Source organism: Schistocerca nitens, chromosome 7 (assembly GCF_023898315.1).
Source record: "Schistocerca nitens isolate TAMUIC-IGC-003100 chromosome 7, iqSchNite1.1, whole genome shotgun sequence".
Lineage (NCBI taxonomy): Eukaryota > Metazoa > Arthropoda > Insecta > Orthoptera > Acrididae > Schistocerca > Schistocerca nitens.
In genome coordinates, this window is record NC_064620.1 from 358147776 (window position 1) to 358164106 (window position 16331).

General features: G+C 38.5%; 1 protein-coding gene across 2 annotated transcripts in view; it reads right to left on the bottom strand.

Moving 5' to 3' along the window:
- Positions 1–16331, bottom strand: part of LOC126194655 (exportin-1) — a 131440-nt gene that overhangs the window by 57912 nt on the left and 57197 nt on the right. For both annotated transcript variants that reach the window (XM_049932845.1, XM_049932846.1), the window contains exons 8-10: positions 13949–14104; positions 13270–13464; positions 12839–13081 (exon numbers count right to left, since the gene is read on the bottom strand). In XM_049932845.1, coding sequence (XP_049788802.1) covers positions 12839–13081; positions 13270–13464; positions 13949–14104 — 594 coding nt within the window. The remainder of the gene's footprint in view (positions 1–12838; positions 13082–13269; positions 13465–13948; positions 14105–16331) is intronic.

The window sequence follows — 16331 nt, forward strand, 5'->3', positions numbered from 1 at the left end:
TCCTCACTACCAGTAACAAATATAGCCATTCACCTCTCAGTTGCTTCTATGTCTTCCTTTAATCCCCCCTGATGGGTATCCCAAGCACTCTGGCTGTACTCGAGAAAGGACAAATGTTCCGTACACAGTCTCCTTTAAAGAAGAGCTACCCTGTCCTAGAATTCTCCCAATAAACTGAAATCGACCATTCATTCACTTTTCTATTACCAACCCTATGTGCTCAATCATTTCTATCACTTTGCAATTTTAAGCCTAGATACTTAATCAACATAACTGTGTCAAGCAGCATACCACTAATACTGGTATATAGGCTAATATACCATCATACCTTAATATCGGTGGGAGTTCACATGCAAATACATGCAAACTTTTGTAAAATCATACCCTTAATTTAAGGGACGCAATATGATAACGAAAAATGCAACAAGTTTACACAAAGATGTATGGTTTTTATAACATTTTTCTATCTGGTTTATGAAAAGTTAAACAAACATGGTGCAGTATTTAAGACAGAAAAAGCTCAGGGAACAGAGTAGATTTGATATGTTCATAGAACATTCCCAAGGTCAACTCGTAGAAATTTGAGAAGCAACAAAAAACTTAATCATCTCATTCAGTGAAGAAGCACAGTAATAATAAAAATAATTTTTATCTTTTTAATGTCAACTTCCTAAGGGAAAACCAGTTGCACTAGAAAACTCCTAATATAACATTTGTTCACATCTGTAAAAATTTCGAAAATATTAATGATATATGTTTATCACTTCTACATAATTTTAGCAAGTGGGATAACCTAATTTCATTTGTTTCCATTTCAAGTTCAAAATACTGGAATGTCTTACCTGCATTGCTTAACTTGACAGCTGTTGGCAAGAGAAACACAACCTCTGATGGAACAAGGATGGCAGAAGGGAGTCAGTTGTGTCCTTTTCAGAGGTATCTTTGACACATTTGTGTAACACAGTTTAGAGTGCAGAAAAATCTGGATCTGGGTGGTCAGATGAAAATTTCAACCCTGCTCTTCCTGGGAGTTCAGCCCCTTTTCCACTATAACAATCCTGTCTCTGGAATTTATGGTCCTTTACTCATAAATATTCTTAAGTGTTCCAATAGTTCCTCTCTTCAACAATTTTCTCAGAAGCTGCCAAACTACTCTTTTATCACCAATACATTAACTGTACCAATCAACTGGACAAAGTACAGCCCATTTCTAAATTGCCTCCTTTTCTATTTCCAAATCTGTTTCCTTCTTATATTGAGAACATGTAGAACTTTTGGACTTAAATCCACAATTTGTTAACCATAAACTAATCTTGGTACACAAAATCAACTCCAAATGTATGCTAATTTAAGTCCCCCATTACTTAATACCTACCCCTTCTTTATAGGACACTGTATACCAAAGTTGCACTGCAAGGTGCTCTATTACATCTTCTGACACACAGTATGAAATCTGTACACGCCTTATAGCATTGGTGTTATGTGCATCCAAGATGGGACCATGTAACAATGACACGAAAATTTACTTCTTACTGTGTTATAAACAGAGTGTATACGTGGACAAAGAAAAAAAAATTCCCAGATATCCCGTTTAAAAAATATACTTTTTTCTGGGCGAAAATACACTTTTTCCGTGCTAAGTGACAGTAGGTTTTCCGTAGATTTTTCCCTTGGAACTGTAAAACTTATCACTCCTTTGAATGGTTAACATTTTATCCACTGGCGTAGAACTTGAAAAGGGGGGGGGGGGGTGAGAAAAGTTTTGGAAAGACCTTTGATGTGCAGCAAAATAGACGCTGCATATTTTCATATTACGAAAGTATAAATTTGAACTGCACCAAACACAGCACGTTAGTTTCCGGAGCGTTGAAATTGAGATTGCAATGTCCTTTTGTAAGCCAGTCATATATCATGTTATGTGTTCTCAGCAGCCGATGACAGCAGATATTCAGTCCGCCAATAGCAAGATCACTGCTACGTAGTGCGAACACACAAAGAGGAAAAGTTAATGGTTTACATTTTTATACATTGTATAGCTACAAGAAAAGCTAAGCTTTCACATATATTATTGGTCTCGAAGATTAATAATTGATATTTTTTGCATATGTTATGCTTTAAGATACATAACACAAATGTGCTAGAAGGTTTAAAATAATGACATAAATGTCTGGTCTTCTGGGCTCGAAATTCTTGTAAGTGGCTGGTCCTCAAAGTTTTTGGTTTTAAATGCTGTGTAATTTAAGAAATTCATCCCACTTTCTCACTCTTAACATAATTCATCTTGCGTAAAAAGAAATTTACTTTGAAAGTAACGCTTTTCGAACCACCGTTCGCTATACTATCCCGAGACTGTTAGAAATAGGTTCGATTTAGCAGTTGCCAGAGACAGCCAGAAAACAGGCATTATTGCGCGTGTGCAGCTGCAGTGATGTAGGAAGCCCGCATGTTCGTATGTATAAAGCACTAAGAGAGCTTACATTACGCCATAAAACAAACAGGGCATCAGAGGATAGTCCAAGAGCGTCGGAATTTCGTAAACCATACTAAAATGCATTATTCGGCTCGAAATGCACATTGGTTTTTTCAGATTCACAATGAAGTAAGTCCCATCTGATATTAAACTTTTCAGTGTGGTTTATGAGATGTTAATTTTCTTGGAGTACCAGTACTGTACTATCTCGTATTTGCTTCTTTATTATGGCACAATGCCATACATGGCGGAAGGTGAAAATGTGCACTTGAAATTCAGCGAACAGTTCGAAGTAGCCAAAACTGTGGAATTGAACACTTCATTTCAAATAAATTGACTGCCTCAGTGAAAAGATTAATAAATCACAATTTCTTTAGCAAACTGACAAAAATAACTTCATTGTTGCGCAATGCTTGACTGCTAATAACTTGGAAATAAAAACAGAAAACCAAAACAAATAATTTATTTTTGCCCTCCTTAATTATGTGAATGATTTTTAATTCACTTTTTTCCGGATTTCCCAGTTGTCCCAGGTCGTATACACCACTGAAATCCATTTTGTTTAAAATTACTTAACGCAAACACGGCTCACATGGAGGCTAACTCCTTCCCACTACAACTTTGCGCATGCCGAATCTGACAGCTAGGACCCATGAGAAAATTTTTTTTTCGTTAGCATCTGACCGCTTGCTACTACTGCGGATACAGCTACCAGCCACACTTCAAGTAGCGGGAAGCGGGAGACGGTACTGCTCGTACCCCAGATCACGTAAGAAACAGATTGCCCAATCGCTTGGTCTAGCAGGCAACCCTTGACAGGGAACAGCCACCAGGCGGCAACAGCGTCACACCCTTACTTGTGGCACCAACCACCATTTGGAGTCTGTGAAGTACAGCTGTTTTTGACGTACCGGTGATAGTGGATCGAGTCGTCATGCCGAGGTCCTGCGAGTATATCAACTGTGGAAGGAGTAGACGGACAAATCCTGAACTAAAAATGTTCAGATTTCCCGTCAAAGATAAAGAAAGGTTACGGGGGTGGATTTTAAATTCAGGTAAATCAATAAATTAGTTACGAGTAAAAATTAATAAAGAGCCCTAAGCATTCGATCCTATCTAAATTTTGTAGATCTTATATTCTGATATAACGTGGCAGCCCTTCCTGTACAAGAATCATATCATACAATTTTTAAATGAAATCTTGGCTGCGATTTGGACTTTTTTAAACTGTTTATTCTCTCACTATTGTAATTTTGGTTGTAGAGGCATTTTTGTGTGCAATGTGAAAACTGAAACCAATATAAGATATGGATAACAAAATGCAAAGCATAGTGTGGTAACATTTGGTAAACAATTTACGAAGCATTACCTTACAAGACCTTTCCCTTGGTACTTGAAAATGGCTCTAGAGCTGAAATCGCAACAGTGAAATAAATGAATAATAGCCGTCATCTAACTGCTAGGTCATCGGTCCCTCTAAATCCTGGTATATACTAGAGCGAACGAAGTGGACGAGTGTAAAACCTCGTTTACACTGCAGCAAAGGAGTATTCATAGATAATTCGCCAATGTTCACTGCCATTCTTTTATACTTGTGAACAAGCGTTTATACTGTAATGAAAGGAGGAGAATGGAAGAGAACGAGCATAGCATGCAAACTATAGACGCTGCCTATTTTAATTTTTTTTATCTGTGCGCTAATAATCCTCACACAGCTTTCACTTGAAAACAACACTACTTATAGAACAGGTCTGCGTGAGTGCGGATATCCCCAGTAATAACAGTGTTGCAGATAAAAGCGTACGTCTGTTGCGAATATTTGCGGGTTATCTTTAAACTGTACAAAGTAAATTTTTAACATAATTATGGTTTGCCGTCTGTGGCTCTTCAAAGTTGACACCGCCAAAATATGCTCCAAAAACACGCTTTCATTTTTATATTACCGCGTTTGCAGCCCCCTTTAAACAACAATCCAAAATTCATCGTTTTGTGCCAGTCTTATATCATTTACGATATATTACATGCAAAGTAAAAGAATTTAAATTTGAAATGACTGTCACTGAAATATGTCCAGCTTTAATTCCCATCATAACGGAGTGTGGATTTTGAAATTTTCTAGTGTTAACCTGCACGTGGAGATCTTTTTTACCACCATAATCCGTATGAGAAGAGCTGTATAGCAAAGAGGAAATAGAGGGCATGGAAGGCGAATGTAAAAGCTATGTGACTGCAATAGTCTGCATTTAAACAGTAACTCGCGAGAAATGTTTGTGTGTTACTTTTCATTTATTTCATTTCGCAAATGATTGTGAGAAATAAACTTGGTTTGTAGAATTACAGGAGCTAATCTACATTCTTAGATTGAAAACTCGGGAAAAACCACAGCCGATCATGAGCTACAGTCAGCCGTGTGACGAATTCATTTCGTGCGCAGTGCTCTAGCTGAACGCAAATCAGCGTCATTCACATCACCGAAGATACAGCGTTGCCAATTCCGCGACATGGACAGGCCAGTTAGCATTGTAGCGTCGCCTGCGACATCTGTTGACCGAACGGAAAACTATTTTTTCGGTTGCCTGTTCTGCCGTAAGGACGGTTCTGTTTCTTACGTGATATGGGCTCGTACGCAAGTCAACTGCACATGCGCAAGAGCCTGTTGGCAACTGGTGAAATGAACCTAATGTAAACAGTTGTGACGTCACGCTCATAGAATCTGACAGCTAGGAACCATGAGAAAATTTTTTTTTCGTTAGCATCTGACTGCTTGCTACTACTGCGGATACAGCTACCAGCCACACTTCAAGTAGCGGGAAGCGGGAGACTGTACTGCTCGTACGCGAGTCAACTGCGCATGCGCACGAGCCTGTTGGCAACTGGTGAAATGAACCTAATGTAAACAGTTGTGACGTCACGCTCATAGAAAGCAGTTTATTGTTACGACGTATTACATAGTCTTAGCCTTTGACATATTTTTGCTGTTTGCAGACGCTTGTGCGTGCACGGTGTTTTGTTGTTATAAATGGCGCATTTCCTTTGCCACTAAAGTTTTATGCTTTTTCCTCTTGTTTATATTTTATTGCTGCAGTATTATTCTCCAGTAGTAGGATACAGTAACATTGTTTGCTGGAGAATAATTTCTTGCCAGTCAAAACTACAAAAATTTAACTGAAAGTGAAAACAATGAAAAATTCCCGGAATTCCGAAAAATTCCCAGTCTTTTCCTGGTTTTCTACCGGACGAAAAAATTCTCAGGTTTTTCCCGGGTCGTATACACCCTGTATAAAGTACTAACAACTGAATTCTACTGTTTCCTATATTCACAATGATGACCACTCACATAAATCTAAAATCCAAGAGGTAAAAAACACAGCAACATTTCAGAAACTTTCTTGTTGGTAGTTATGAGCATACTTTTAGAAATCAAGGCAGGCTTCTTGCAATTTTAAATCTGACAGCCTTCAGACTATGGCTAGTTGCACAATTTAGAATGTTAAAGACTGTCCCAGTAATTCTTGATATTGTAAGTGAGAATTGTGTTGCTTTGAAATGTTTTCTGGTGAAACATTGTCAGCATAAAAAATTTACGTTATTTGAAAATACCAAAATGTTTTCTAAAGTATAATACATGCATAATTGAATGATTTATTGGTTATATTGATGTAAAATTTCATAATAAACACCTGCACACAACATTTATATTTATACAAATAAAGGAAATTCCTTGATGGAGCAATATGTAAAATAAGGGAAAGGCTACCACTCACCTGTGGTGGATGATGTGTGTAGCACAGAAATACATAACAGAATACAGCATTCATACTACCTTTCGACCACTAATTCTTTTTGTAACAAAGGTACAGACATTGACATGCACAACCCCACAGAGACCCAAACATACACTAACATGACAACAGCAAGATTGATTATTGATAGTCTATTAAGAGGCAGGACAAAAAAGAGATGTAGGAAGAGTGAGAGGGGAAAGGCAGGAGGTAAATGAGATGAAGGTAGGGGCAGATAGAAGGGTGAGGTTAGAGAGCCCGTACATTGGGGGGGGGGGGGGGGGGGGCGGGTTCTGGGAGAGGACAGTACACAATCTGGAAGGAGCGGTTTGGAGATAAAGAGAGAAAAGATAAGGTGAGGCACTGGGAACACATAAGTGGAGGTTTAGGCCAGAGGATTGTAAGTGCACAGTATATGCATGAGAAAGAATTCTCTTCCATGTAGTTCGGAGAAACTCACCAAATGACCCACATGGTAAAGCAGCTGTATTGTTGTGTGCAGCAGGGTGGGTAAGTTCGCAGCGGCCTTTCATGAAAATATACATTTGGTTACTTTTTGTGCCCATGAAGACCTCTGTACAGTAATTGCAGCACAGTTGATGTCCAACATGGCTACTTTCACCTGAGGCCCTGTATTTTATAGAGAGGAAATGCATGTGATTAAACAGCAGCAGGTGGTGGTGTGTGGGTGTATGGATAGATCTTGCACCTGGGCTGACCGCAAAGGGAATGACCCATACGGTGCAGGATTGGGAGTAGGACTGGCATAGGAATGGGCAAGGATATTATCTATGTTGGGAGGGCAGCGGAACACTGGGGCATGTAGAACAAATTTGGGTTGGATATTCCACATCTCAAGCATGGCAAGAGGTAGACGAAGCCCTGGTGGAGAATGTGGTTGAGCTTTTCAAGGCCTGGGTGATCAGAAGAGTGCTGCTTGATGGCTGTTTAACAGATTTGCTGTGTTAGAGAAGCAGATAACACAGGAGAAGTGTTTATAGGTAATCTGGATAGGATATTGTCTGTCAATAAAGGCTCTCTTAAGATTATTGGTATATTTCAACAATTCCTGCTTTCCATCGCAGATGCAATGTCCATGGAAGTGAGGCCGTGAGGAAGGGGCATTTTGACATGGAATGGGTGACAGCTGTCAGAGTACAAGTATTATTTGTAGTCTGGGTGCTTGGTAAGGACAGACACACATTTATGGAGTCATCAGAGAGGTGGAGATCAACGTCGAGGAAGGTGGCCCAATGAGTTGAAAAGGATCGAGAAGTAGAGCTGCGAATAGATGTTGAGGTTATAAAGGAAAGAGCAATGTTTGTCCTTACTGTGAATCCAGATCATGAAAATGTCTCAATGAACCTCAATCAGACATGAGATTTTGCAGCTTGACTGGATAGGAAGAATTCCTCCAGAAGACCCATACATAAGTTGGCACCACAGGTCCCATGAATAAGTTGACGTATGGTGGTACCACACAAGTACCCAAGGCAGTACCAAGGATTTGTTTGTAAATTTGGTCTTCAAACATGAAATAATTGTATGTCAGGATTTGATTCTCTAAGAAGATTAGAAAATAATGGTGGGTTTGGTATCAGGATTTTCAAAAAGGTCATGGGCATGGTGGATGTTGGTGAACGACGACATCGCATCCGTAAGTCACAGGTTCATTCTGTGGGAGGACTGTACCCAGCCACAATAGGATGACCGGTAGGGAGACCTGTGAGGTTGGGTTTGTGGAGTTTTGGGAGCAGGTAAAATGTAGGAGTGCAGGGGGTTGCTGGTGTGATGACCGATGGATTCAGGCGTCAGGTTTTGCGAAGGACCTAAGGTTAGTATGTAGAGGTGTCGGAAAGTTTGCAGAGACCCTCAGCCATATGCTCACTATGACTCACTACCACTACAGTGGAGTCTTTGTCTGCAGAAAGGATGACAACACATGGAGTGTTTTTCAGTTTACAGATAGCAGTGTTTCACAGAAGTGATATTTGACTCACCCACCACCTAACACAATTTAGCCATTTCCTCCCAATAAAGGGCAGGGCCATGTGTGAAAGCAGGCATGTCATACATCAGCTGCGCTACAACTACTGCAAAGCACTCAATTAGGGCACGATAAGTATACAACTGCCTACTCATTTGAATGGTTACCACCAAACTGGCAAACTGCAAACTTAACCATACAGTTGCTTAACAAGTGACTTCAACAGCCATTTGGATACTCCCCCTCCTTTTTAACCAACTGCTCTCCCTTCTTTGTCCCCTCTCTTTCTCCCTCATCATCATCTTCATCTTTCTCCCACCCCTCCCTCTCCCTCTTCCTACATCTGTTTTTGCTCTACCCTCTGTACCCTTCTCGACTTCTTGTGCACCCACAGAGTCACCTGTCCAAAGATCTGCCTCTTTTCCCACTACCCCCTCAACACCTCCATCTCAGGCAACAGCTTTCAATAATTGAGTATCAATAATCAGTCCTGCCATGGCCACAGGAGTGTACATTTGTGTGTGTGTGTGTGTGTGTGTGTGTGTGTGTGTGTGTGTGTACGCGCGCGCGTACATTTGCTAGAAAAAACTAGAATGTATGCTGTTACCTGTTTCTGTGCCCGTAGCAGCAATTTGCTATATGCATGTGATTGTCTTACCCTTATTATATGTATGTAATAATGTTTTTAATGACTGCTGTTTTCTCCTCTTATAGCTGCACAGTCCCTAAAGTGCGCGTCTGGAGTCAACCTTAGTAATATGCACTCAAATGAAACAAGAATTCTGCAGAGCTAATTAATGCAGCACTGGGCAATGTAAACGTGTATTAATTAAAGACACTTAGTGGTGTGGGCTGGTTCAAATAGTTCTGAGCACTATGGGACTTAACTGCTGAGGTCATCAGCCCCTAGAACTTAAGAAACCTAACTAACCTAAGGACATCACACACATCCATGCCCGAGGCAGGATTCGAACCTGTGACCATAACGGTCGCGCGGTTCCAGACTGTAGAGCCTAGAACCGCTCGGCCACTCCAGCCGGCGGTGTGGGCTGGGTATATTCCCAGTGGGAGGGAACTTACAAAATGGGAATACTGCCGGGAATATTTCTTTGGCCCAGGAAGATACCCAAAAATCGGGAATTTATGAAAACTTTTACATTTTGAATGTTTTAATACTTATTAACAGTTAAAGAACTTTGAAACTAGGTTAACTATGTAAATTAATACATTTTAATCTGAGATTTATCATTCCATGCATTAATTTCCTTGCAAATTCCATGCAAAACATCATTTACTGCAAGTCTGGCAGAAAAATAATTTAAAATATTTGCTGGGGCTACTACTTTTAAGCAAGTTGAACCCGCACATTTCTCTGAATGAAACCTAAACTTACACAATATTTCTCTGAAGGCATAATTCTGAACTGGCCGTCACCTGTAGTAGTCATTAATTTTTCCAAATGAATGACTTGAGGTGTTTCAGAATTCAAAGACTCCTCATTTCCTGTGATGAATTTCACTTTTAAGAGTCTAATTAATATTTTACCATGTTCTATGTCAATAAAACCACTTGTATTTTCAAGTAAATCATAAATCTCTACTGTTTATTCTCACAATTTTCCCCCGAAATGCCATTTTCAATGACTAACGTTTACGAAATTTTCGCGAGTTTAAAATAAACTCTATATCCTAAAATATCTGTAACATCAACAGAAAACTTAACAAATTGAATAAACAAAACTCCCTGTGTATTTTAATAACTTTGGTTACTCACTAGATGGCATATCAATACCTAGACCATCAACCACAAAGGATATCACAACCACTGACAATGGCTGCACATTCAAATGTAGGCCAGACTACCCAGGGTCAAGACGATTTTATCTCGGCTGGTTTAAGTTCAGCTACATCTCCTTTAGAGTCACCAACATCACATCCACCAAAGCCTTGGCCAAGTCCCCATAGGTTCATCGAGAGGAATAACTGCATTTTTGGATCACATGGATAACCAAACAAATGTAATTTATATCATTTAAGGTCTACTATTTTTTGGTATCAAAATGGGTGGTTTATAGTAGTATTTTTTGTGGCCTATAATATTTTAGGCCTAAACTGTTTTTGTGATGTTAAACAGTAAGAATGTTGTGTGTTTTCCATTGTATTAAGAAGGCAAGTTACAAACCAACAGCGTAACTGGAAAATCTAGTGATTTTCCTTAATCCTATAAAAGAGATATATTAGCATCTTCTAGCCTAATTATTTCCCACAATTTAAATAGCACAAAAACAAAAGTAGGTTAGTTATACACACATCAAAAAAAGTTTTGTATCACCTCGGTTCCAAGAGTTCTGGAACCTGTACAGAAAATTGGAAGAGAGATCGACATACAGATCATTTCTGCCCTTTTTATTGCTCATGAAAACAACACATTTCACGTTGTACTACCAAACAGCTAGACCTTCAAAGGTGGTGGTCCAGATTGCTGTGCACACCAGTACCTCTAATACCCAATAGCATGTCCTCTCGCATTGATGCATGCCTGTATTCGTCGTGGCATATTATCCACAAGTTCATCAAGGCACTGTTGGTCCAGATTGTCCCACTCCTCAATGGTGATTCGGCATAGATCCCTCAGGGGCACTGGTGGGTCAAGTCGTCCATAAACAGCCCCTTTCAATCTATCCCAGGTATGTCAGATAGGGTTCATGTCTGGAGAACATGCTGGCCACTCTAGTCAAGTGATGACATTATTCTGAAGGAAGTCATCTGCAAGATCTGCATGATGGGGGCACGAATTGTCGTCCATGAAGACAAGTGCCTTGTCAATATGCTGCCGATATGGTTGCATATCGGTCAGAGGATGGCATTCACGTATCGTACAGCCTTCCGTGACTACCAGCGGTGTATGTCGCCCCACATAATGCCACCCAAAATAGCAGGGAACCTCTACCTTGCTGCACTCGCTGGACAGTGTGTGTAAAGCATTCAGCCTGACCGGGCTGCCTCCAAACATGTCTGTGACGATTGTCTGGTTGAAGGTATATGCGACACTCATCGAGTCAAATAACCGCAACAATGACGATGATTTTGTTTTGATTTTTTTTTATTTGGAAATATAGAAGAAGAGAACGATCAAGATGATTTAATGGACAATGACTGGGGAGGGAGCGAGGGGGGGAGCTGAATATGGAAAGTAAAGATGCTGTATTAAACCTTTTGCCCTTTAGAATTTTTAATTGATTCTTATTATAACATTTTACATTCTGGTTATTTTTCTGATCTTTTATTCAATATTTTTTGAACATGTAAGAATGTTAGTTTCTTTTTAAAACACACAATTATGACAGTGATCTATTAATTTGAGCAAGTTTGTTTTTAAAGTTATTAATTCCCAGGAATTTTATTTAACTATAATTTTATCTTAAAATATATTTCAATTTTTAAGTTTTATTTAACCATATAATTACTGTTTTTAACTATTAATTAACAGTTTTTTGAGTTACCTTGCTAATTAATCATAATATTGCCAGCAATATTCCCTGGGAATATTTCTTCAATTTTAAATAGCTGGGAATTTCACAACACTAAAGCCACTTGACCTCCACAACAGGCAGTTCCAATCAATGTGGGCTCTGACTGAACTGCCCCTCTTTTGTAACTTCCCCAATCTCTCTCTCTCTCTCTGTCTTTCTGTGTGTGTGTGTGTGTGTGTGTGTGTGTGTGTGTGTGTGTGTGTGTACATTCGGAGGTAATGGCTGAGGGGGTTACAGTACTTAAGTACAGGATGATGATGATGATGATGAAATTCATTAAACTAAAAAGCTGAACTTATCAGATATCTAGTGTTTTATGCCATGACAGTAATTAATGAAATGCAGCAAAAAGGATTCTACTTAGATTGTATTGAAATTAATGATTCTGTAATAATCTGAATAGTTAGCACCCCTGTCACTAACAGTTTCATTTTGCAAGCGTTAACAACGATGGAAGGGACCCCACCAACAACATTTTCATTAGAAAAGGACAACTCTCACAAGATGACATACACATGAAATATCAAAACTCTCGTCCCAATGTTGTTTAGTTAGAAAGAAACTCACAAAAAATTAGCCGTTTCCTTATTATGGGTTGAAAATGAAGTATTGAATAACAGACACAATCCAGAGCACATCGCTTGCAGCAATGGAGCAAGAAAATCCACATTCACTCTTCCAACTTCATAGTTCATGTCATGTATTGTCTTGAAATGACAACACTGAGTTTGCGTAGAGTGTACTATGTCCAAATTTAGCTTGCACAAGTAACCAGTGGAGCTTTTTGTTTGCACCTTAGAGAGAACTTATAGTCTGCACAGGCAACTTAACATAAAACCATGTACATCTCGACTTCATCCACATCAACTTTCATGTTCTAAAACTGAAATATGCAAGTATTTTTTATAATTCTTCATGTAGTATGTTCTTACATTCGAAACAACCTAAAATACCCTTGGATGCAAAGGTAGTGCTACCTTGCAACCTTTGCCACCCAAATTATTAATACTAATGCAAAATTACATTATATGGCAAAAATATGTTGTAATAATTGCACATAAACATACCGTGTTCAGATTCTTCCAAGACCACTCTGTACCATTTACTTGGTTTTGAAGTTTTTCGGTCATAACTCTCTCGGTGTCAGCATAATCCAAATGAGTTAGATATACCAGTGTCTCTCTCATATTTTTGTAAAGATTTATGGAATCTGTGTCCTTCATAAATTCTCTTACAACTTCTCCATTTTCATTTTCCACAACAAGGACTTCTTCCGGCTTAGCCATTCGACTTATCATAATGTATCGTACCTATGAAAATAATTATGAATCAAACACTGCGATGAAACTAATGTATATGTCAATAAATAATGCAGTTCAAATTTCATTTTGTTTAATGCCATATCCAAGAAGTTAAAAGGAAACAAATACATCATCATCAGTAAAACTGCACCGAAACACTAATTTTAAAAAACAGACAAGATAAAAAAATATCGTACCTTTGTCAAAACTTCACTATAGAACTGGCGTCTAGGTGGAATAGCAGTACTGGTTTTGGACATAAACATGGTGGATGGAGCAATGAATGGGCTTTCACGATACAGTTCTGCAGAAAGGCTATTCCAATATTCAAGACAGATCTTAAATATTTCCACTTCATCAACTTCTGATATTAATACTAAATAGTGCAATGCCTGAAAATTTTTTATTCATGATAATATAAATATCAAATTGATCAAAAAGGTTAAGAAACTGAAACCCAAATTCAAAAGTAGTGATCACCCAATATTTCTTCATTTGGCTTCGACTAATATTAAAATACACAAAATCAAAAAAATTATAATATGAAAAGTCACCAAAAATGATCACTTAACATGAACATATGGACATCAGAAATTACATCATTTTTGGAGAGTAGTAAATTATAATAACACAAATCTTATCACTAGCAAGATCAGTTTACCTAATGACCATAACAGATTGCCATTGCTATGCCAAAGTTCAGCATTACTTCAGATTTATGACTTATGTTTTTAAAAATTAATTTTTATCCATTTGTTAGTAGAATCTATATTCATAAACTGCTGAACTAGATTCCATTTATAGGTGTTTTTCTTATTATGTCCTAGGATTGCAAGTGCCCAACAAGTGTACACTTAGGCATATTCTTTAACTTACCTTCAGAAGTTCAGTATTGAGCTGTTTCTGCTCAACGAGAACACCATGTTCTTTCAAATACGTACAGAGGAACATGGCCAGGTTCTGAATAAAATTTTGTTCAGCATCCTGACCACAAGCATATGCCTCACGGATATTTGTATTCATTGGAAGCATCTGAAAAAAAGAAAAAGAGGTTGCATTTACTAAATGAAAAAACTTACAAATTAACCTAGTTCATATACCAAGACTTTGTGTGTGTGTGTGTGTGTGTGTGTGCGCGCCCACGAGTGAGAGAGAGAGAGAGAGAGAGAGAGAGAGATATCACTGTTGTTGTGGTCCTCATTTCGAGGACTGGTTTGATGCAGTTCTCCATGCTAGTCTATTATGCACAAGGCTCTTCAGCTCTATGTAACTACTGCTACCTATAAATATTTGAAACTGCATACTGTACTCAAGCCTTGGTCTCCCTGTACAATTTTTAACCACCCCCCAACTTACTTTCTTGACCAAACTGACAATTCGTTGATGCCTCAGGATGTGTCCTACAAACCAATCTGTTCTTTTAGTCAAGCTGTGCCATAAATTTCTTTTTTCAGTTCAGTTCAGTACCTCCTCATTTGTTGTTTGACCCACCCATCCAATCTTCAGCATTCTTCTGTAGCATCACGTTTCAAAAACTTTTATTCACTTTGTATCTTCACTCTTTATGAACCACATTTCATTTCACTTCCATAAATGGCTACACTCCAGATAAACACCTCCAAGAAATGTTAACAGGTTTCTGTTTTTCACAAGTACTTTTCTTGGCAATGGTGGTCCACATTGGGCAAATAACAAAACTCATCTAACAATTTAGTTTCTCATTTTCTAATTTAACTCCCTCAGCTTCATCTGACTGACTTTGATTGCTCTCCATTACCCTTTTTTACTTTTGTTGATAACTCACAATAATTCACAAGTCTGTGGAAAATAAATTAATATAGGTAGAAGACTATAGCAATTTAAATACTTTGATTAGTAACAACATAGTTCCTATTTGAAAATTCATAATAAAGCTGAACATAGTTACTGACGAAATCACACACAATAAACATTGCAATAATTGTAAAAGATAGCTGAACCTGGCTCTTCCTCAATATACAGTACTTTCTTAAATCTAATGAGAAGTTTTAGTCACTACCACCTTCTCCAGTCTGTTTTCATTTCAGAACAGTAAATGTAGAGTTAAAGGTTTTCGGGTCTGATGTAAAGATATTACTGTGATTACTCAAGACACTACATGCATACATTTCAATTAGGTAGGACCACAATCAATATGAAAAGCTGTCAGTGACATTCTCATAGCCATCTGTTCACAGCAAGAGGCAAATTACCTACTATAAAGCATTTAGCTGTTTGTGGTATGAAGTACAGGAAACTTCTCTTTACAAACTGCCTGCCAAAAAATGTGAAGCATCATGAAGACATGGTTGGATACCCATGTAACTTCATATATGTACACATTATCGGCAAGTATGTAACGATTACAGTGACAGGCTGAATGGCAACAAAAATGTGCTAGTGTTGCTTGTGTTTAGAGTCATTTATGTAGCTCATATGGGGGCATGAACAGCATCAGACGTTAAGTGGTCACTGTGAAAGACAATACTACATTGTACTCGTGTAAGACAGCATTATCAATACTTGGCAGGATTTGAAAGACACCTCACTGTGGTTCTCCGTTTCGTCAGCTGGCTGAACAATATAATATGTAGATTTGTGAGGCATTTGGATGTGGCGCAGTCTGATACTGGACTGCGTGGGAACATGAGGTATATTCATCATCAAAGTTCCAATCGGACCTTATCTAACCAGCAAAATGGAGTATTTTCATATTGTTCACCACACACATCGTAACCCCGTCACTTATGTGTCTGCAATCTGAAAACAAGTAATGGATTCCCTGCAACACTGAGTGTCCTTCCGCTCCATAGGTCCGAGACTAGCAGAAGCCGGACTATTGAATTATCTCTGTATGTCCATCTTTTAAGAGATTGTTGCGGGACTCGGCCGTTCGCTATAGGACATCAAGTCAAAGTCCTTTCAGCCGACCAATTTCCAAACTTATTTTATTTGGTTACCAGTTTCGGCAATTTACTAGGCCATCTTCAGGCTCCTGACTTACATGCTGGAAGATTCCAACCTCGGTTCCAGTCAAAATAGAGGTCAGCATTCAAATACTGGTGTCTGCAGATTTCTGCTTGCCAGAGCAATCACTTCATCATCTGAATCAGCAGACCAGTACCAAGACCAGTCTTTTTGTTGTGCCTATCCGTGACTCAGAATCTCCGCTATATTGTAAGCACCAACTATCCTTTTCATAATATTGTAATCATTCCATCTTGGATTTTCATTTTAATGT